The sequence below is a fragment of the Phaethon aethereus genome, assembly GCF_964289735.1.
Source record: "Phaethon aethereus genome assembly, chromosome: 17".
NCBI lineage: Eukaryota > Metazoa > Chordata > Aves > Phaethontiformes > Phaethontidae > Phaethon > Phaethon aethereus.
The window spans coordinates 2556087-2578219 of record NC_138593.1 but is presented as its reverse complement, the minus strand read 5'-3'; the positions used below and the strand labels follow the sequence as shown (position 1 = coordinate 2578219).

The 22133-nt window shown below is 37.3% G+C and overlaps 1 protein-coding gene across 1 annotated transcript; it reads right to left on the bottom strand.

Annotated features, from left to right (window-relative positions):
- Positions 1-7120: 7120 nt before the first annotated feature.
- Positions 7121-20870, bottom strand: ZCCHC8 (zinc finger CCHC-type containing 8; the record flags this gene model as incomplete). The annotated part of the gene is made up of 14 exons (XM_082007519.1): positions 7121-7935; positions 8688-8802; positions 9653-9736; positions 10842-10957; positions 11710-11852; positions 12629-12771; positions 13242-13302; positions 15241-15306; positions 17083-17186; positions 17498-17575; positions 18286-18391; positions 18897-18971; positions 19584-19621; positions 20661-20870. 14 exons carry the CDS (start codon positions 20868-20870, stop codon positions 7121-7123), a joined length of 2154 nt encoding a protein of 717 aa, XP_081863645.1.
- Between the last annotated feature and the right edge of the window lie 1263 nt (positions 20871-22133).

Genomic DNA, 22133 nt, shown 5'->3' with positions numbered 1-22133 from the left:
CCTGCAGAATTTGATAAAAGTTTTGCTGAATAAGGACTTCAGGATTTAAATATTTGATTTTATTTAGAAGCACAGAGCCAGCAAATGATTGTTTAAAACAAAAAATTGACCCTGCAGCCCCAGGCTATGGAAATAATCCTTAACAAAAAAATTGCAATTAGGGTAAAAACTAGAGAGTCAGACTAACTTTACAGAACACTTGCCCAAAAGATCTGTTGGCTTGAGAGCTACAGTTGTGAGCCTTTGCACTGTTTCTGGTATCGTAGATGTGAGCTTTCTCTACCAATCTGATGCTAATATAGAAGGTGTTTTCCTTTTAATTATATTTTTTCCATTATTTTCCTTCATTAATTTGATTTTTTGGTCTCACAGTTAATTTGTTACCATGTAGGTAGATTTCAAGAGTATGCAGTTCAATGCACAACATTAAAAGTTTTTGTAAGCAGTATTAGACTGATGTCTCTAGTAAAGAGCAGAGCAACTAGAAGTCAGCTTACTACTAAAGACAGAAACTAAGAGTTGCAGCTTTGTGCTGTTCTTGTAGAACTTGTAATAAAGTACAAGCATCAAATAACAGCGGTGAAATAACAGACAAAATACGGTTCAAGTGTGTAAGTAGCTTTACTCCCTTGCAAGGCTAAAGCTAAAAGTGTCCTGCTACTAAAACAAGAATTGAGAAAGATGTCACATAGATCAAAAGCTTCTACCTATAAAGTGCATGTGCCATTGGTTTTTCATGTAATTTCCTAGTGAACAAAACCATAGTTTCAAGACCAAAGTAATCTTGTAGGAAACGAGGGAGTTCGTTATCCATCATTCAACCGGTATCAACCTTCATACCATGAAAAAGTGGCTTTAGAGAAACTCTACCTTACGTTCATCCCCATTAGAAATGGTTGGCTTAGCTTCTGTGTACCAGTCTACACTTAGATGGAGATACATGCAGACTGTGATAACAATAACATCTAGTATGTTCACATCCAATTTGTAGCAATTATTATAAAAAAAAATGCTGGTACTATAAATCACTGTACTATAAAGGACTGAATATGATTGAAAGCCAGAATATCTTTGATTCCAGTACCAGTGGCTCTCTTTTTTGAACTGCATGATCAGATCAGTCAACACATAATACATAGACATTTTCATAACTCTATGAAAACAGGAATTGCTGAATGCTCCAGGGAAATTCAGGATGCTGACATAACTACTGGCATACTGGCCACAAGTATAAGGCCTACTTAAGAATTAAAATTGTTTTCTTCAATAATGTGGGAACACCAGTTGAAATTGTTTCTGCCCTTTTTCAGATTTGTGAAGGGTCCAAAATTATTGAAGCTTTCAGAATAGCTAAAATGTTGTTCTTTAAAAACTGCACTTAAGGATATCCTGACTTAGGAGGATCCATTTTTATGTTCAATGGGACATATCCACACAACTATGAACATTTTGAGTATAGGATTTTTTTTTTTCCTCTGAATGATCTCTTCAACATGTACCTTCGGCAATTCCTATAGAGAACTGATGGCCACACCTGCTTCAGTAAGAGCAACTAATTGCTTTTGTGGTTTGTTTTTTTTTTTTAATCACAGAAGTGCTGCTTCAAAAATCCCAGCACAGAAACTTGCACTATTATTTTCTGTAGTTGTTTCTGGCTGTGCAAAAACAGAAACCCCTCTCCCCTTTTAATACTGAGTGGTACATTTTGCTCATCTATTTACAGATATACTGATCCTAAAGAGATTTAGTGTCCTGAAGCCTCATGCTTACTCTTATTATTTTTGTCTTTATGTCACTAAAACTGGCAGCTGTTGACTGATAGGTTACACTAGATGAAAACCTGCCCTTTTTACCCTTAATTACCATGTATACAACAGTTCCAAAAAAAATACTGCAGACTTGGTAGTTATTGTCACAGCTTAGTGGATTGAAAGGCGGCACGAAGTCTTTCCATTCTTAATGTACTTACCGTTTTCCTTCCCCAGGTCAGCCATAGTGCACAGCAGCAGTACAAAAAAAACCTCTGCAAGTTCATGTTCTTTGTTGGTATCCTACACAAGACAAACTTTCATCCAATTTACATTAATTACTATACCCAACATGGGTAAAATAACAGAGAACAGTCTTTAAACAGACAGTATTTAAAGAATCCTTTCTGCATGCTTGTTTAAACAAGGTGCTTAATTTAACAATAATGTTAATCTTGATTATGAGTGTTTCATTTCACAGGGAATCAAGAAACCATAGTCTATTAAAAAAGATGGACTACGCAAATCATTCTACCGCTTTTGTAAATACCACAAAAGCTGAATTCTCACCTACAGAGAAGCAAAGCAGTTTTTTTGTTCCTATTGAGACTGCCGAGTTCTAAAGAAAGGGTAAATAAATTTTTACTCAGTCATTCGTTGACAGCTAAATATATGCTGCAAAAAATCTTATGTCAAATCATTGTTGCTTGTAGTTAACTAACGTTTAGGAAGCGTCCAACTGTAACACATTAATTACCATGTTATTAAATCCATCCTGTTTGTACACTTCTCCAAGGATCAAGACCAATTCATACCTCTGCCTCATCCCCTCCCACCCCCCCAAAATGTAAGTATGACTCTACAACATATTCTTAGGAACAGCATCAATCTTCAATGGCATTTACTTACCAGAGGCAATATAGCCGTGTTACAAAATGAAGGTGCTATGGAGTTCCATGGCAACTACCAATGCATTTGAAACACTTCAATTATATTTGAGTTTCTTCCTCCTCTTCGTTTGTTTTTGTTTTTTTCCCAGCAATCCTCCCTTACAAAGTTTGTGGTAAAAATAATTCTTCTTAGCAGCTAACACATCTTTCAGATATCTTCTAGAATCTCAGCTATTTTTCTTTTCATGACATTTTAAGCACTCTGAATTAGGTTATAAAAATGTAAGTTAGAAATTCCAATCTTTTAAAGAGACAGCTAGCCACCTGACTGATACTCTGAATATCTGGCACAGATTAGGTATTTTTAGATGTGCATAAGCATTCTAAAATACTTTTGCTGTTCCAAATGCTGTAAACATGAGTACTATGCCAACAGGAATCTGTGGGAAAATCTGAGTGACGCCTGCTCCACACTGTTCCCACCTCATTACAAATTTTATTACTCATTCATTTTAGTAAACTCTAATCTAGGTTATTATGCCACACCCATCACCATGGGAATGTGACCTGAAAGTACCAGAAATACTTTGCTATTCAGCTTTCTCGGACCTTGTAGTGTGATCTGATTGCAGTTTCAATATACAAAACCAATTTGTGTAGTTACACCTGCCAGATTCAAGATATTCAATAATTACAAGCATCTTCAGTGCAGCAACAATATATAGCACTTGATAGGAAAAGTGAAGCTAGATAAATAGCTAAGAGATGAAGATGAATTACAAGTTCCTAACCATGAAAGAAAAAGCAGGATAACTCTCCATCCCTAATTAACTGTATGTCTTACAGCAGAGGTAAATACAAGGAAAAGTTTTACTCATTGGTTCTGCTTGGTCTTCTCAGAGCATTATCCATGCTGACCACGACCTCCATAGAAAGGACAATTTAAAAGATAAGATTTAAAAGAAAAGTTTAAAAAATACCTCTGAGTGGCCAGGATTTTGTATGATTACTCTTATTTCAAATCAATTACGGAAAGTTAAAAGCAAAAATTACAGTTCCTGCCACAGGCTGTCCACTTTCTGGAGATCTAAACATACACATTACAAACATCTTATTTTAGGAAAAAAAAGAAGTGTTACAGGAACTTATACAAAGTTTTCTTTATTCTTTTGCCTTTCAAATTGTAACAAATATAAGTATTCTATTCCCAGCAATGTTTTGCTTTACCAGTTAAGAAAATTTTAGGTTAACAGGGGCTAAGTTTTTTTATTTTAATATACGGGTTATACAGATCATTAGTGAAAAAACGTTTGGATTTTGGCACCCTCAGGCCTGAAACTAAACACCTACAGATGTTTAAGATGGATAGAATAAGAAAACAAGGAATAAGAGTTCTCAATATATGGTATAGGTGGTCTAAGTCTAATAGTTCATGCTCTAATTTATAACAGGATTCAGGAATAGCCTCTAAATACCATATCCAGACAGCCCAAATGCCAGGCAAGGCCTCGTAACCCAGTGCTTTCCACTGACTCCCTCCAAGCAGCTCCCAGCTCAGTGTTTTCTTAGTCCCTTGCCAGCAGTCTACTGCAGTGCCTGCCTTTGCCCATCAATATCCCACTTGTCATACAGATTTTGACTATACAGGAAAACATTCATACCACCTATTTATTAATTATATTGATATCGTTAGAAAAGAACGAGCACTGGTTATCAAATGACACTTGACTTACCCCACAAACATATTCAAGACAGACAGGGATAATACCAATAAAACTGAGGAAGTCTAAAACATCTGCCAATGGTTTTGCAAAAGCACAAAAGCAATATAAAAAAAAAACCAAGATAGTTAAATGGGAACAATCCCAATTGTAGGAATTTTAATTCAAGCATGTATGCAAGTGTGACAGCATGGGGGACATGCTTCCAATTGCAGCAGACTACAGGTGAAGGAAAAAAAAACATATGCTGACTTGAACAACTAGTCAGTCCAGTCACTTTGGACAAAAATTCCACTGAATATAGAATGTGGACCCAAACACAGTCCATTCCTGGCCCAAGCCCACCCCAATAATAGGTAACAGCAGACATCATCTTCCAAAAATGAAAAAAAAAAAAGATCTGTATCTCCAAGTACTTTGTGTGAAGCAAGTAGAAGAGTGGCCAAAGTGATAAGAATGCTGAACAATTTAAAATTCAAAGCATTATAAAACTAAGGATTTAATATATTTAAACTAGAATTTACCATTACATTAAAAGCTGTGTGCTGAAATGACTGTACCCTTACTCTAACACCTTCAGTATAAATCTTGGAAGCAATAAAGTTTAACAGCTACTTTAGTGAGAAGTCTGGGAATTAGTACAAACATTGAGGATTTATCTATTCTGATCAATTAGGTGGAAGGGTGATTTATTATGAATTTATTGTGAACACAGAGTGCTAAAGGGTACTAAGCATATAAAGATACTTTCAGCTTGTGGTTTCTGTAGGAACACAAGTACTCCTATGAAGTTTAGGCTACATGTCCTGCTAAAGCAGCATTTCATAAGAGCTATTAAAAAACGATCTTCTAAGGTGTGGAAGGAGAACTGCATGTTTAAAATATGAGCACCTCAACACACCCAAAGGGTGTGTACACTTGAAATCATTACCTCATGCCCTGCATCACATTGTTATCCACATGTGAACGAGGCAGCACACAGCACGTCATGGCTTGTGTAAGCTGTCATTACTAGCTCTTAACTCCATGGGAGGAAGAAACATGGAGAAAGTACAAGATCTCTGTATGCTTCCCAATAGAAATTTCTTTGTAAAGTGTGTAGAAACTGGAAGCAACTTACTATTTCATTATCCATTCCTGTTACAGAAAGTAATACTACTTCTCCTATAAAAGATGGATTTTTTTTTTTTAAGTGCCTTTCATTTTAGCACATACAGTGAACATTTACCTTGACCACTGCTTTCCAAGTGCAACCAGATAAACTGAACTTGTATATGCTGCAAAAAAATTTGTTCAGCCCCTCGGAAGACAAGCAGTTCATATATAAAGACACTTGGGGTTTCCCTTCCTGTAAAGTTTAGAGAAAAAAAGGAAATAAATATAAAAGCTTTAACTACAAAAAGCCCAAGGTTCTCTTAAGCGTTCAAATGCAGGGTGTACTAGTATCATACATTATAAGGACCTCTGGGAAATACCTACCATCTGTAAGGCTGAGAATTTTAAAGAGTAAGTTGTCTCTGAAGTTATCTTATCGAAAACACCTTTAAGCATCCCCACTTCACAAGTCTTTTCTTAGATACTTGAAAACACTTTATTTTACTATGCATCTTACTAGGCTAGGAAGACCTTTTTTTCCTGCATTTATGTAAGGACAAATGTTTTACCAGCTCCAACGAATACTGTTAGGTCAATCTAGTACTCCCTCTGTTGGCAACGCAAATAATGTACAGTCATTTCACCTACAGGTCCCTCTGAAGACAATTCAAAGCAGGGAAAAAGTGTTAGAACAATTAATTAGCAGAATTATAACACTGTTAAGCTTTCAGAAGTAGGCAATTCTTCAGATTATGAGAACTGAATGGTATGGCAAGCTTCTATTTAAGTAGCTAAAATAATTTTAACAGCTTCTTGATTTTGAAAACCTGAATCTATTAGTTGTGACCCTTCCTAAAATATTTACCTTTATTCATCCTCATTTTAATCAGCCTGTTTTTCTAATTATATTCAGCAGCTAATTTTCAAACATCAGCAGTTTGATGGTTTAGGTCTCAAATTAAAAAAAATTCTTTATATAAAAGCTCATTTATTAAACCTCTGTACACAACAATGAACATGTATGTACAGCAAGTTTACATGAAGGATGATGTTACAAAAGATACAGTGGTAATTAAAACTGACCCACATAAATAATTTATAAAAATATTTGAAATGGTGAAGATAATGTTGGTAATCCCTGATTATGTTCATCTGATTGCCAGGATTTTAATGTGGGAAATCTTAATGTTAGACCTTTTAAAAAACATTCAGAATATATTAAACTTATCTACAGGATAATTAGCAAAATGTATAAAGTATAGATTATTGTACAAAGGACAGATATTAAAAAAATCACCAATCCACCTGAAACTCAAGAACAATATAAATCTTAGCCAAAGTAATGAACAGCAAACCACAAACTCCTCTTTTTAGAGTTTCATGTATTGGCAAGTAAATTGCTCTTAACAAATCAGTAGTCCTGTTATTCCTTAGTGGAAGGATGCAGTTTGGGAAAATTATTCTGTGTTTTCTGGCTGCATTGGTGGTCCTGGTCAATACAGAAGCCCTGCGCTGACTTGAGTTCCAAGGAAGAACGGGGCAGAGCTGTATTTGTCAAGATTTTCTCCTTCCCACAAAAGGACGAGGAAGGTTGTCAGTTTGTAAAATTGGAGGAGGAGAGAGAAGGAAGCAGGGATTTGGACATAATGAAACAAAAGACGACCAGTTAAGATGAAATCTTTTTCTTTTGCTGGTTTCTTGGGGAATTTTTTAAAACGCTTCTTATTCGTAGATAAACACCTGTTGATTCTGCCATATTTTCAAATTCAAATGGTGTTATGCCTGCAGCAAACTTGCTCATATCAGGAACAAGACTGGAGTTTTTTGCAGATGATTCAATGCTTCTGACCACTTTATTACCACCTGTATTTTCTCCATCGTTAACCTCATGGCTGGGAGCAGGCATGGTGCCATCCAGCAAGCCTTCAGAATCTGTATTATCAGGATTTTCCTTTAAGGTAAGTAAACTATCTCCTGGATTAGGACTAGTTATAGAATGTTCATTTTCTGGTATCTGTTCACTGATGTCAGAAAACCTAGTTTCCACTGTAATCACCTTATCAGATGATCTTACTTCTGCAATGAGATCTACTTCGTTCCTAGATGGTGATGATGTAACAGAATTTCCAGTTAAAGGTGTATCAACAGGAATATCAGAGTCACTGTTTGTGCTTTCTGCCTGCTCTAGTGCTGCCCAGATTAATCGCTGCTGTTCCTCTAGCTCTTCCAAAGTCAGAGTATCCTCATCCATGATCGAGTCCACTATTTTTGGCTGAGGAACATCACCGGAAGGATTCAATGGTGGAGTAGTCCTAGGAAGAGGAGGGCGGGTGGGTGTCGAAGGTTGAGCTGATGTATGATTTAGTGGCGGTGTTCCTCGTGGTAAAGGAGGAGGAGTTGACATCGATGGACGTCCAGGTGGCAGTGGAGGTTGGAACTGAAAACTGTTATGAGTTTGAGATCTTTGTGACAATTCCAGATCTAGAAGCAGATTGAAAGACATCTATTAGAATCTGAAATCTGACTAGGAAAAGATTTGAAGTGCCAATGCTCTGATTAACTAGAAGACTTGTATCTCCTTATCCTTCGTTTTCAGCTAAGATAAACTTTTTGAAGGTTTTAATATCCACTGAAACTATGGTTTTGGGGATTTTAACTCTACTAGCCATTCAAACAAACAAAAAAGGAAGATAAAATACTCTTGAACGTATTGAGAACAAACTTATTCCACACTGAGACACACTGAAGGATTTCCTCATAGGAAATCCAAAAGGAAAGCCAGAAGTTTCTCCAGCTATTCCAGTATTTTAAACAACACTATAAGTCCTCCTCCTCATTTTTAAGAATTTGTGAGCTTGTAACATCCTACGTTATTTCATCCAAATATTTAAGGATTTGGAGGTCTTCAAAACAGAAGTTTCTTTAGGCCACACCTGAAGTAAAGAGATCAGAATTTGTAGCCTAACATTCCAATTGCTCTGAGCACACTTGAAACCTCCTGCCTGGTACTGAAAGACGTGACAGTCACAGCAACAGAGAATGCTTATTGTAGAGAGGCCCAAATGCAACTGTAATAGGACACTGCTAGCATATGTTAGCAGTTACATTAATTACCACCATAATGAATACTAATACATTAGTTTCTCTTTACAAACACTGACATTTCAATTCAGAGCAAGTTATTTTGAAAATAAAAATTGAAACTAGGAAAAAAAACTGCAGAATAACTATACCAGAATCTAGGTCCATGTCAGCTGCTGGTACCTCGAAAATGTCTTCTCTTGGTCGTTTTGAATGATGAGCGCTTGACTGAGATGCAGCCCTTTTATTGCTAGATTTGGGACTTGGCTGAAGAGAAATTATCCAGGAAAACAAAATAAATTAGTATTAAATTGTACAAGGTAACATTTCCAGCTGTAAGAACATACTTAAAGCGATTTCGTAACTATACAATCGTTTGGTGACCCAGTGAGTAAACTAGACTTCAATAAGTTTGAGATATTTAATGGAACTGAACAGAACTCTAGTCTTGTTTAAGTTTAAGCAGCAAAAGAAAAGACAGTCTTCATTCCCAACACAGGATTACCACCAAGTTTACACCTGGACACCTAGATCTTATGAAACGATCACAATGCAAGTATTGCACGTCCCTTTCTGGCAGGCTTAGAATTTACCATTTAATTCCATATAATATTATACTTTGGGACTGAGAGCACAGCATATATCTTCCATCCTTAACTGGAAGTATTCTGCAGTAGATAACACTAGGCTAGAGTCACATTAGAGAAGACCCAAGAATGATACAGGACAGGGCTACCATGTGTTTTCTCAAGTCATCATCATCATAATACTAATACTTTAAATCATGACTATGGCAAGTAAGCTTTTCAGTTATTCGGGAGGTCTGCAACGAAGACCATTTTCAGGCTGTAAAAGTTTATTGCAACCTTTCTTCACAACTTATCAAATATTGCACAATTGGGATCTGCTTATATTAATTGAAATAATGGAATTTGTTCTACAAATTAAGCTCCTTTTTGTTAGAACAGATAAGCCAAGCATCAGCATTTCACACCTAGTAGTGTCAATGAGAAAGTTTATATCTTCTTTTTTTCACAAGGGGATAAACAAGAGATCATTGGCTACATTAACTGTAAGACAATTTTTTTTTTTTTAAATGACAATGAGATATATTCACCGCATGAAAATTAGAAAGGTAGTTGGCAAAAACATCCTTCTGCTGAGATGGCTGCATGGGGATGGAACCAAATATCTGCCACTCCTACAGCAAAAAAGAAAGAGAGAACTAACATTGCATATGGTTGCCTAATAACGTGACAGAGAAACACAGAGATTTAACAAGCCAAGATGAATTCAAGTTCTCATCAAAAGCCTCATTTATCAGAGCAAACAGATCTTGGGTAACAACTTATGGCAAACCAAAGTACTCTCACCTGTGAATACAAACAACTGATACAATGCACTATGACTGGGTAGTAAGAATAATAAAAAAAAAAATCATCACTTTTACAAAATGTCGTTAACCATTTCATAGCAACTACTCTTCAACATTAGTAACACAACTATGAACTTCCCCTTGAACTAACTGTTCAGACAAAAAAGGCTTACTTTGAAAAACAGTTAATTTTTAGCGAAAACTGAAAAAAACTTGAGGACAGAACTTTGGTTAAGAATACTGAATAAAAAAACGTATTTGGAAGCCACTAAATGGGCAAATGTAAAGCTGCAAAAGAAAATGTACAAGTACTTCTTTTTAATGCATAGGCATTAACACCAGTGATGAAGTTCACTACTAACAGCAGGTTAACATGCTTCTGAAAATAAAAGTTCAGCAGCAGCAGCTACAGGAGATTACTTGTGCGCTTTATGCTTAAGACGGCACCCACTACATGGGTCTTCAGATACGACTTGTTTTGTTTAGCTGTTACAAGCTTCCCAGAGATTGCGCAGTGGTCTGATGTAGTTTTCTATAGTTGAAATTGTATTTATGGTAACATCCACAGTAATTTTCATATTCCAAGAACATTCAGAAAATTCAGATGTATGGAAGAAGCAGGCATTTGTGTGTCAAGTTTTGTGTTAAAAAAATAAAAAAAATTGAATCCTTCCAGGCTCCTGTTGGTCTCATAATGGAAATAATCACCATACACCACACTGTCAGACACTACCCACAAGAGCTGTGACAGGTATCAGATAGATGGATGTCATGCCAATTACTTCAACAGCCCCCAGCCCCAATCCAGGGCTTAAAAATAAGAGCCTGTTGAAAGAAAATTGCCAGATGCAGAATACAAAACATTAAAATTAGATAAAAGCAATTAGTGTTACTCAGCATGTTGTTTAGAAGGCAGAAGACAGCCACTTACATCTGGGATGCCACTTGGAGTGGATATATTAAAGCCTGGATAGTTTATCAACTTAGAGACATCATAAGTGATGCGTTTTGGTTGATGAGATCCTTCATCTTCTGTTCCACCATCATCTATAATGAAAAATAATTATTATTGATCCTAATTAAGGTTACTGAAAATCCACAAGATTTGAGAACAGGATTTTAGGTTTTCGAATGTAAGTATTGATAGAAGGCTTTGTAATCCACAAAGGCACTAACAGTGACCAAATCTATCAGATACATTCATGAAGCTTCCCCAGAAACCTCACTGGGTATTCATAATACTGCTACTTTCTGTGCACCATGACTAGCCTCAGAATTTGGCATCAAGACTGTTCTCTGAGATGCAGCACAAATGTTGGTCATTAGTAAAAAGCTGGTAAATTACTTGGTAAGTTGAATTTCAAGAAATGTATTCTTTGCTTGCTGGTGGTCTTCTTACTCTTTATTGTGTAAGTTACTGAACTTTAGAAAGTATTACAGTTTCTTTCATAAAACAGAAAAAGAGAGGCTTATTAAAAAAAGGAAGAGGGAATTTGACAATAGGCTATTTGCAAGTCCTCCATGTTCTAATAGCAAGGGTTGATTAAAGTGAAATCACACTGACAAAGACTCTTCATCTATGCAATCCAATCATTATAAAAGTTGTTTCATCTAGCTATGATGTGACAATGCAAGAGGAGTACATGACTTTAGAGAAGAAAACTTGATTTACAACTTTCTCACTCTTCCATGAGGAAGATGAAAGTTTACAAGCTACGTACTTTATTGTCTCCTGAAGAGGGTGAAGCCAGTAAATAGCCTGCATACGGAAAACCGCATTCCCACAGCACATTCCTTACCTTTCCCATCATAAAGCGCAAGTCCCGAGTGCTCCATTTCAGCCTCCTTGAGCCAACCTGGAGGATAACCCAGCTGACGCATGCGATATATAAATGGAGGAAGACTCTTATCTGTGACACCAAGCGCATCTTGAAGTTCCCCACTAAGTTAAGAAAACAAACAGAAAACAAAAAGTCCTCCAGTAAAATCCATAATTGAGTTTTGACAAAAGGAAGTTACTAACATTTTGCTGAATTTTAAACTATCAAGCTAAAGTAACTTAGTTTTACCTCAAATTATGTTGCCTGACAATCCCAGATAAAACAATTTTAGATCAAAACCAGCTCTGATGTTAAAGATACAATTTAACGCTTTCATTTCTCGCTACAAGTGTACACATGCCTAAACATTTTATGAGAATTAACTCTACGCTGAGAACAACTTACTCAACTTGATACTGGCCTTAACTGTAGCTATCATGATAAGGAGGGTGGAACTTAATACAACACTAAGTATACTAGTGATTTCTTTGGAGACTGCTACAGCCATATTATGATTTTTTAAAACATTTTGAGTAGAGAAAAAAAGTAAGGGACACTCAAAGCTCAACATTTTCAGAATCTTGTATGCAGTTTTAGTTTATTAGGGACATAAGGTATTTGCAATTTGAGTAAAAAGTAAAATTTGTCTCCCTACATTAGGGAAAGTGCCATGGGAAAGGGTAAGACTATTAAGCTAGCAAGAAGTTTTCATTTGAAAAATATCTGTGCAATTTATTCAACAAAGTTGTATTTAGCAAACAAATTTGAGCGTAATACACCCATAGTTAAGAATAGCACATGGACTTATAGAACTCTGGAAAGTGATGTCTGGCACTCCAAAGGCAGAAAAGGTATTCCAGAAATGTAGTGCAACAGCTAATGGAAGGAAAAGAGATACCTAATTATTCCCGGTTTAAATTTTCCAAACCTCTCTTCTACTTCTTCTGCATGGTAACGCTGCTGAAAATTCTGATTGCTCGCTTCACCACAAGCTTCCATAAACTCCTTTCTCTTCTCACTTATACGAGCTGCATTTCGTGGCTTAAAGATAATACAAGTAGGAAGTTTAGATTTGGACAATTTACAATTTATGCACTCCTTCACCCAACAAAAGCTGGTACTCCTTGCCCTCAGCATGCTTAATCGTTTATGATACAGCCATCTGATACAACTACAGTTGTAATGAAAACTACGTAGCGAAAACCCACGACTATTTGCATTGGATCTAGTGGAGCTCTAAACAGCAGCTTAAGACTTTTCAAACTGAAAAATGTCCCTCCATAAATTAAAGGAGACATTCAAAACATTATGGTACAAAGTTAATTTATGTTCTGATTTAGTATGTTAAAATTTATGTGTCAATTTAATAAGTATAATCTAATCAACAGAGATGAATAACCATTTGTACATCCTGACCCTGATGAATCTATTATTTTTGTAAGTGGTGCAGTTACACTGAAACATTTATTGGAGAGTAGCAGCAGTCTTTTGAATACTGATGTAGACTTTACCTTTGGACAGTCTTTCATTTGATGGTCTTCAGAACCACAATTGAAACAATGCGGTTTTGGCCTGCTTAAAAAATGCACAAGAAATTAAGCCTGAAAATAATTCTGCAACGTTAAATGCACTGAATTATTTTAAATCTTATTAGATTTTTAGCTTTAGACTCAGAAAGAAAAAAATGGAACCATTGCTTGCTGATTTCATATGCTCTCTTCTGCTTCTCTTAAATTGACTGCTTAATGTCAGTCTTTGAAATAGAGGAACAGAATACTGTTTATTTCACAGTCTAAGGAGAACACAAGAAATGAGAAAACACACAGACACAGCATTGGGGGGGAAGGGGAAGAGAATACATGACAGCATGTGCAGTGGAAAGAAAAAGAAAGAACTAAAATTACAGTGTAAAAGTGGTACTTCCAGGCAGAAATGGAGCTTTTATATCCCATATAATAGAGATCTATTCCTTTAAGAGGAAATAGAATAGTCATAGAATAATTCAGGCTGGATCTCAGGAGATCTCTAATCCAGACCCTTAATCAAAGCTGCATCAGCTGTGAGATATCAGACCAGGTTGCTCAGGGCTTTATTCAGTTGGGTCTTTAAAATCTCTCAGGATGGAGACTGCATAACCTCTCTAGGCAACTTGAGCCAGTAGTTTACTGTCCTAGAAGTGGAAAAGCTTTTCCTTATATCACGCTGCAGAGAGAAGAGTATTCACTGAAGGATTTCGCCTTCTGATCAAATATGTAAAAATTTTCCAAGATAATGCCAATAAACGAAACCAAAACCTACATGCTAAAGCTTATGCTATATCCAGAGGAAGGAAAGTGAAGATCTTAATACTTTTAACTCTAGAGTACAGATAAGGAACCCCTCAATTTAATATGCCTATAGTACATTAATACCTCTATTTCTCTTTTAATGCTTGTATCATTAGAGGTCTGATCCTTGTTACAATACTGAGAATCAGTTACTAATAGAAACAAGTAGGAGAGCATGACTACTGCTTTAGAAAATCCTGGTCCACAGTTTGAACAAGTTATGCACACTGTAAAATCGTGCACTGAAAAGCTTCAGTGAAACTGCAGCTGGCTTCAAGCTTAATTTTCCTTGTAAATTCATACCAAACATTCATGGCAAACATTTTCAACATTACAGGGGGGAAAACCCCAATCTCTTACAAGATTTTAGAGAACAATTTATTTTCTGAACATTCATTTTTACCAAATTAGGATGGAAACCAGGAGTGGAGACAAAAGGGTGACACAAGGATGAGTGCCCAGGGTAACACACACACATGCACACACTCCAACCTCTTGAAGCCTCTAATTAGAAAAAGTGAAGCACATCATCTACTTCATCTTGACATAGTATTCAAATAGAAAGCTTCTGCGGTGATCCAAGTATTTTATCACCATCCCGTATCATGAGCACAACCCTTACATCTGCTTTCCATTCAGACGGTACTATTTCTAATCAAACCACAGTTTAACTCAGCATGCCTCTCCACCTTTGAAATCCCCACTAAAAGCTTGCCTGGTTGTCATTACATCTGAAATCAGTGACTTTAGATGCTATGAAGACCACACAAGCTGTCAGCTGGAAACTCTATTTGCTTTACTTCTTACCTCCCATAAAAACTATACAATCAACTCTAAGATCAGTCTGTCTTAAAAGCCTGTAAAATACGTCAGACAGGAGTTGTTCCACAAAACAGTAAGAATGATAATAGTACACTAGTACATGGATGACAAAGCAATCACTGAAAAGGCGAGCAGCAGCAGAACTGAACATAAACTTCAGAAAGTTTTTACATGTTGATTTTGGGCCATTCCTAAAAAACGTCAATGAACAAGAGACCCACTGACTGTGAACCTCAGCACTGGTTTACTTAATTTAAACTCATTGCTCAAGTTTGTTCAAGGGTTTAGTATACTGGGGAATAATCACAGTGTACATCTGAACTTTTCAGCTCAAAACTTTATATTTAAGAGTAATACAAACCTTTTGGGTTTTACTTGTATTTCTTGTCCATCTAGGGAGAGAATCTGGCTGAAAACTTGCTGATATCTTTAGATTTCAATAAGGAACTGCTACTGGATGAAGCAAAATTTCAATCTTGTTTACAACATCAGTGAAAACCTAGTAGTGCTTTGAATAGAATACTGACTCTTCTGGATTAAGTTACAGATGGGTCCTTGATATGAAGTCCACGGTATAAACTACAAAATTGCATCTACTATAAACTATTTGCTAAGATGGGCTTACATTGTTTCCTCCTACACAATTTCTATCCAATTATCAATTTTGTTCTTTATCAGCACTTGCTAAAACTACAATCCTCTTGTCTATAGGCAGAAGTTTCAAATTAACAATTCTGATACGCTTCACAGCAATCTTATTAGTAACATATTTTGATAGAGTTTCAAAAAATACAACTCACTTCTCAAGTAGGTGGAGACAGGTCATATCATACTACTTGTGTTTGCTTCTGGACTGCAATGCGTCAGCTGCTCTGCCCATCTGTCTAAAAATGTATGAGAAGACAAGAGGGCCGCAAGCGAACTGGCATGGTAAAGACTAACAGGTTCAGCAGAGTTCAGAAGCACAGCAGTTTCCAGAATCCAGTAGTTGCTTTTAAAAAGAAAAGGAGATGCCAGATACTAGTTGAACTGAACTGTTAATTGAGTGCAGTACTTCAGTCATTTAGAAGCACGGTACCCGATATACCATTTCACTCAGTAGTGCTATTTTAGGCTTAATGTCATCTATGGGAGCTCTGAAGAAAGACGCAGGAAGTACATTTAAAGAACAATATCAAAGCTAAGCTGGCAGACATGAAAGTTTAGCCGCACTTAACTTTGCATTGTAAGAGAAATTCCCCTGTTAGGCATCTACTTCCTTCACCTAGAAGTTGAGAAATAGTACAAATATAATTTGGACAATCGATTGACTTAATGCACTGTAACAGAGACAGCTTTCCAAACATAAAATTACAGCACAGTGTACACACAGTCAAAGGCAGGCACAAGAAAATCCCAGTTAGCAGGCTTATAAATTTGCAATTTTTGTTCAGATAAGTGAGATTTTTTTTAACACTAGGAAATGACATTTATTACAAGCTTGATAACCAGATATTGCAGAAATGAACCGTGTCACTGGTTCCTGTCCTGACTCTTTCTGCGGCACAGCAATACTGGAAAACTGGAGATGAAATTAAGTGAGAAAACTGGAGAAATTTCTTGTCCAGTTTCTTTTTGTCATGGAGGATTACAATATTAAAAACCACTTTTTTCAGTATTTCTCTCAATCACACCTTTCAAATACTGGCTTTTAGAAACAGCAAAGAACCAACTTTAAAATGGATGCAGGTTAAGAGCATTCCATAACTAAATTTTATTAATTCGCACTGGCTCCCACATTTGGAAAAAAATCACTGTAGAGCATATTTGAGTTTGCCAAGCCCTTTTCTTCTCCCAAATAACAGATTTTATAGAGGGACAATGCTTATTCATATCTGGAATGAGCTGTTATTCCAAACTTGATTAAAGACTGGCCCAGGAAATTCCTAAAGTCACAAGATGTTATTTACGGGGATAAGGCATTCACTCTTCCCAAGCATAAGCCTTCTAAAAATCAGTGAGCCAATCATATCAAAATATGTGTATGTTTTGAGTAAAAAAACCGATTAATTACTCATTAAAAATTTTCATCTTTGATTCTGTGACTGCTATAGTTTTGATAGAAATGTACAATCTACTGAACAAAATTTGAGTTCAATTTACCAACTGGCATTCTTTGGATTTGACAAACTGAAAAAATCCCTTGTTTTAGTAAACAGGATACTTAGGTATTTCCCATCCTTCTGTCAGCTGTGGATTCTCATTTAATATAGGCTGTCCCAGTTTATCAAGACAAAAATTGGTAAAATACAGAACACTTCCTACAACCTGTAGAAAAAAAGTCAGAAAATTGTCAGAAATGTGTCAGTATTTAGGGCAGATCGGTAGCATTTGTATAAATTTACACTTTGAAATACTTCCAGGTTTTTTTTTCCCCACTCTGTAAGAATTTACCAATACTACACACCCACACCTGTCCAAGTATTTTCCCCATTGATGTGGCCAAAACATGCTGAACTTAACTGCTATTACACTGATAAATTAAATTTAACAAGATCGTATTTTAAAGGCAGTGTATATTGAATACATAGAATGAAGAGTCAGACCTACCATTGAAGAGTATATAGTCAAAAACTTACACTAAAAGCTTCTTTAATCTTTTTAACAGAATTCGAGCTTGCCGTTTTACAGTCCTCTTCCAAAAGAACACTGGAGGGCTGTAATGAAAAGCACAAATGCAAATAATTAATTTAAAATAACAGTAAAAAGAAGAGCTCATAAATTCCTAAAGTACTCTATTGTTCTATTCTAAAGCTTCTATTCTTTCATTAAAGATTAGTTAAACAGTAGGATAGAGATTTCTACATTAGTTATAACGCTTTCTGCAGTCAAAAGTATGACACAGGTAATTTCCAGTGTTTTCTCTGATGAGAAATATGCTGCGTAAGAACATCTTAGTATTCTTATCTCAAAAGCTAAGAGATATGTGTCATTTCACCCTTTTATTCAAATTGAATGCTAAGTCAAACTCAAAATTCTAAACTAAGAGAAGAAAGTGGAAATTTCCAGGTTCTGTTGTACTTCTATGCTCTTAGATATACTCAAAGTTGGGCCAAATACTGTCAGAAGAGGATACATTAAGTTTGTACCTTACAGTCTTTTTTCAAGAATTTAAACCAACTTATTACTTTCACTAGGAACAATTTTAAAGAAGCATTTTCATGGGCAGAAAGGATATTTTCTTTGCCCTGGTTCTTTATTTTGGAAAAAATAGTTATACAACATTTGTTTGATACAGTTACCTGATTTGCAATTAAGCAGGAAAAAACATCTAGAATTCGGCTATTTAGTAGTGTAGTATTTCAATATTCCCACTGTACGGATACAAGAACAGGAGCACCTAATAACACATTGAGGTTTAAAGTACCTGCGGCTTAACATTGAAGTGCGTTTTTTCTTGTTCACCTCTCTTCTGCTCTTCATATTTCTGAACTAAATTAAAAACAAAATCTTCAATTTCTTGATGATACTGCCTGTAACAGAATAAAGAGGTATACAGAGACAAAGACATGAGCAAGACTGAAACATATGCTAGACATCTTTCTTTTTAAGCACTTATAATTTACTACCTCTTAAGAACTTAGAAAAGGGGCAGTCAATTTCTCTCCTGTGCTCCTCCGAACCCCCACCAACAGGAATGCAATCTATTATTAGAGAGCACCCTTATATTAATGTGGCAAAAAATCAACTCAGAGGCAGGGAAAATTTATTTACTCACAACACTCATGAAACTCAAACTGCTATCCAGACTCCAAGTTCCTGGAAGTCACACTTCATTTCATAATAAAAACAGATACTGCTAAAGAAAGTAACAGACCTCCTGACATATTGCTCATTACCCTTTCTCTCCTTCAAGCTTAACAAGCTTATGCTATTGAATAAAACATATATCCATACTTTGGGCAAACAACTAACATATCCAAACAACAAAATAAGTCTGTTTTCAGTCAGGATTGCTTTTTCTTGGAAAGTACTTACTTAGAAATTACATTGTTCATAAATAAAATCTGTAATAAAGGTCCATCAAATTTGGAGTTGTCCACTGAAATTCCACTAGAAGAACAGAACAGACACACAGACAACAGTTACTGTACTAGCTTTAGTGTAAATATTCCCCATATGTTTTTATCACAGCAAAGAGTCTGTAGTCCACAGAGAGGGGAAGGATTGGTCAATACAAGTTCTGTCCTTTTAAGAAGTTCCTATTCACTTAAACAGAAATCATCCTCTTTCAAGTAAAGCAGGTTGTCTGGTGTGATATGGGAAGAAAATAAGAGAGAACACCAAACTACAGAAATTTTCTTCTAACTACTGTAAACTGTTATAAAATCTTATAAGATCTCTTATTTATTCAACCCTTTTAATGTACTTGTTCTCACTGCTGAACTTCACAAAAAATTGTTTCCCTAAAGGCCACATAAGTTTCATAAACAGATAAACACAAATAAAGTTACAGCAATACAAACTAAGTTCTTGATATTCAATTCTAAAAGACTTTTCAAGAATGATAACGGCATTTTAGAAACCCAACATGCAAGCAGGGACAGGGACATAGAAGCAAGGTTTCTAAAAGATGTGGCAGCTCAGGCAGCTATTCTCTCAGATAAACCCTTATTTCAAACATATATAGGTCATACAAATTATTTTAAGTCAGCATTAACATACCTAGGCCGAGTCAGAATATTCAGCTTCCTTTTAAGTTCCTGATGTTAATTTACTGTTAAGGAACATTACTTTCTTCAGAAGACACAAACCTATACCTTAACTAGTTAAAGAATCAAAACAAATAAGAAAACACCTAACAAGAATTCCACAGAATAACAAATGTTTTAGACTTTCCTTTTCACTGCAGAGGATTAGTTACAAATCGACCTGTTGCTGAAGAAACACAGCAAAATAAAAAAAAAAACCCAAACAAAAAACCTCCACATCCACAGATAGAAAAGAGGACTAGCTGTGACAATCCGAACAGCATAATTCATTACATGCACTATGGTTGAACCGCCAGATTTACAGGATTTCATTTTAAAAATACCTAAAACCATCACCAAAAAAAGTCAACAGTAAGACACACATACTTGTGAAAAGAAAATAAGCTATTAAAAAAGTATTTCAGATTTCACTCTGCTGGGGTATTGAACCCAAAAACCTTTTAGGGAACCAGTCACAATTTAACTGTTTAAAATTATTTCTATATATGTTAAAAATGGATTTTCGAAGTGAACGTACAGCTGGGTTTTTCTCCTAGAAAGCCAGAAAGAGGGGGTCCAGCGTCAAGTGTTTTAACAGTAGTCCCAGCACTGAAGAACTTAGCTACCTCCTTTGCTAACTGAAGGGAAGCTAGCACGGACCCGGACGCTCTGAGGATAAAAGGTTTCAGAGAAAACTTCCTCTTAAGTGACGGAAGCAGAAGGCAGGATAAACCAGCCACCACACCGAGACGCGGGCTCGCAGCGGCACAAGGAGGGGAGCCCCCGGGGGGAGGCTGCCCCCTCCCCACCAAGCTCAAGTCTCATCGTCCTTCAGGACGCGCCAGGGCCCCGGCGGCAAGGCGGAGACCGACAGGGCCTTCCCCCCAAAGGCACAGGGCCCCACCTCACGGAGGTCCCCGGGCGGCGGGAAAAGCCAGAGCCCCCTAAGCCGGAGGCAGCCGCCCGCCCTGGGAGACCAGGCGCCAAGGCTGGCCCGGAAGGGAACCGGCGGCAGGAGCGGCGCCCTGCTTTCCCCCGCCCCGCAGCAGGCCCTGCCTTCTCTCGTCAGGATATTCTCCGTCCGGAGCCGCCGCACCGTCTCCTCACGGTCCCGCAGCCGCGCATACAGCTCCTCCAGGGCTTTCTCGGGCCTCTCCTCCCGCTCCTGCTCGAAGCCGAGGCGAGGCGGTAGCGGCGGCCCGTCCTCTTCCTCGAGCTGCTCGAAGAGCTCGCGGTCCCCGAAGTCCACCTCAGCCGCCATCTTAAGCTGCAGCAGGATGGGAGGGGCTTGGGGGAAGGGGGAAGCTGCCGAGGGGGCAAAGGGCAGGAGCCGCCGCTCGCCGCGGGAAGCGCCGAGTGGGCGGGCCCTTGCCTCAGTTATGGAGACGGAGGACCACAACTCCCAGCATGCACTGGCCGCAGACCGCCCTGACAGCGCCCAGCTTAGGGCACTGTGCATACTGGGAGATGTGGTCTGCCGTCTGCGGGCGGGCGCAGTGCGTGCTGCGTTGTCAGTGGCGCACGGCACGCTGGGAGCTGTAGTTCTGCGGAGAACAAGTGCCCCCAAAATGGGGGACCAGCGTCGCGGACGGACTCCTGCCTCCAGCACCATCTGCTACGTTTGTTGTTTATTTTTTTCCCCTTCCTCCGGGTGAGGGCTGCAGAAAAATAGGGCAGCAGCAAGGAGTAGGACAAGAGTATTTTTAAGTACGCCCCATCCAAATGGCATCCTGCCCTCGACTGGAGTCACGTTCCTGGCTGGGCAACGCCTCGTGCACTTAATGCACATAGATACAGGCAGTCTGCTAAAACAAGCTTATGTAACCTACTACAAAAAGTTAACATGCTTTCCACTACTTTTAAGCACATAAGTATTAGCAAAGGGCTCTAACATCCCACCTTTCTCACCACTGGCTTTGCTATCCTTCTCTCTTTACTAAAATTTGCGAGTATCAAATTGACCCCCAAAAAATAAAGAGTTCAGTATTCATCACCATCCTACTTCAAGATAAGCAAGCCAAACCAAACACTCTATTTCTGACTTTAAGTTTTCCTGACATCTCTTAACTAGTTTCCTTAGAGTTCAGCCCAAAAGACAGCTTAATCAACATAAAATAAAACCTTAGAGAAAAAATGTCTTTATTATTAACCAGGTTTTTTGCACTGGATTATGTGCCTATTGGCCCAGACTGCTAAATAACATCTACACAATGTTTTCTTTCATGTTTCAAGAATTGAAAATAACTGTACAAGGTTAAAGTACAAAAGTACACAAGACAGTGGACATGAAATATCCATGTATGAGTTTATCCCATCTGCTGCTTGGTTTGAAAAGTAGAACTTTAACTAAAAAATACTGCCCTTCTATAGCTCTGTCAAGTTTAATGGAAGTGGGTATAACCTGATTACAACACTAACACCAGTATCACTGATCTGATATTTACAAAAAAATTGTATTTTTCAATAAATTAAAGTCAATGCAACACCCATGCAAGCTAGAATGCTAGCTTTTTGGTGAACAAGG